Source organism: Mastomys coucha, unplaced genomic scaffold (genome assembly GCF_008632895.1).
Source record: "Mastomys coucha isolate ucsf_1 unplaced genomic scaffold, UCSF_Mcou_1 pScaffold5, whole genome shotgun sequence".
NCBI lineage: Eukaryota > Metazoa > Chordata > Mammalia > Rodentia > Muridae > Mastomys > Mastomys coucha.
The window spans coordinates 116,026,565-116,027,189 of NW_022196911.1; the positions used below are offsets into that span (position 1 = coordinate 116,026,565).

Below are 625 nucleotides of genomic sequence, written 5' to 3' on the forward strand. Positions count from 1 at the left end.
TCCACAAGTCAACATCAGGTAGCTTCCTTCATCACTCTTCTTCATATTTTTGGATAGGGACCTTAGTAACCCTACAGTTCATCCCTGCCTGGCTGACCAGCCAGTGAGGTCCCCACACACCCCCATGCTGAGGTACAGGCGCAAGGGCAGTACTGAGCCGTAGTCTCTGCCTGAGGGTGAAGGTGGATCTAGCCCAGCTTTCAGGAGATGGAGGAGCAGGGCCTCAGCTCTGTGGGCCTTGGCATTCCTGACAACAGACACTGTTGTCGTCTGAAGACCAGTTCTGATCATTGTTAAGTTCATCTCAATTGTTGATTCAAAATCAAAATGGAAAAAACAAAACAAAACAAAAACAAGCCTAGTTTTAATCTTAGCAGTTAGGAGGCTGATGTAGAATTGTGGAGTTCAAGGTCAAACACACCTTGATATTTAAGTCAAAATACTATCCAAATATCCCTTCTCTCTGCCTGGAAGTATTGGGTAACACGTTCTACACAATTCTTCTCCCTCCTAAGGGATGCCATTGAGAAGCTGGCCCAGTTCTGGCACATGTGCAACAGCTTCTTCGTGGACCTAGTCTCTGCCATGTGCTTCAAGGATAACACTCCCCCTGAGAAGAGTGTGA

At 46.7% G+C, this 625-nt stretch overlaps 1 protein-coding gene across 1 annotated transcript in view; it reads left to right on the forward strand.

Moving 5' to 3' along the window:
- Rnf213 (ring finger protein 213) overlaps positions 1-625 on the forward strand; it is a 110,078-nt gene that overhangs the window by 79,988 nt on the left and 29,465 nt on the right. The window contains 1 exon segment of the mRNA XM_031354095.1: positions 516-621. Within this exon segment, the coding sequence (XP_031209955.1) occupies positions 516-621 (106 nt within the window).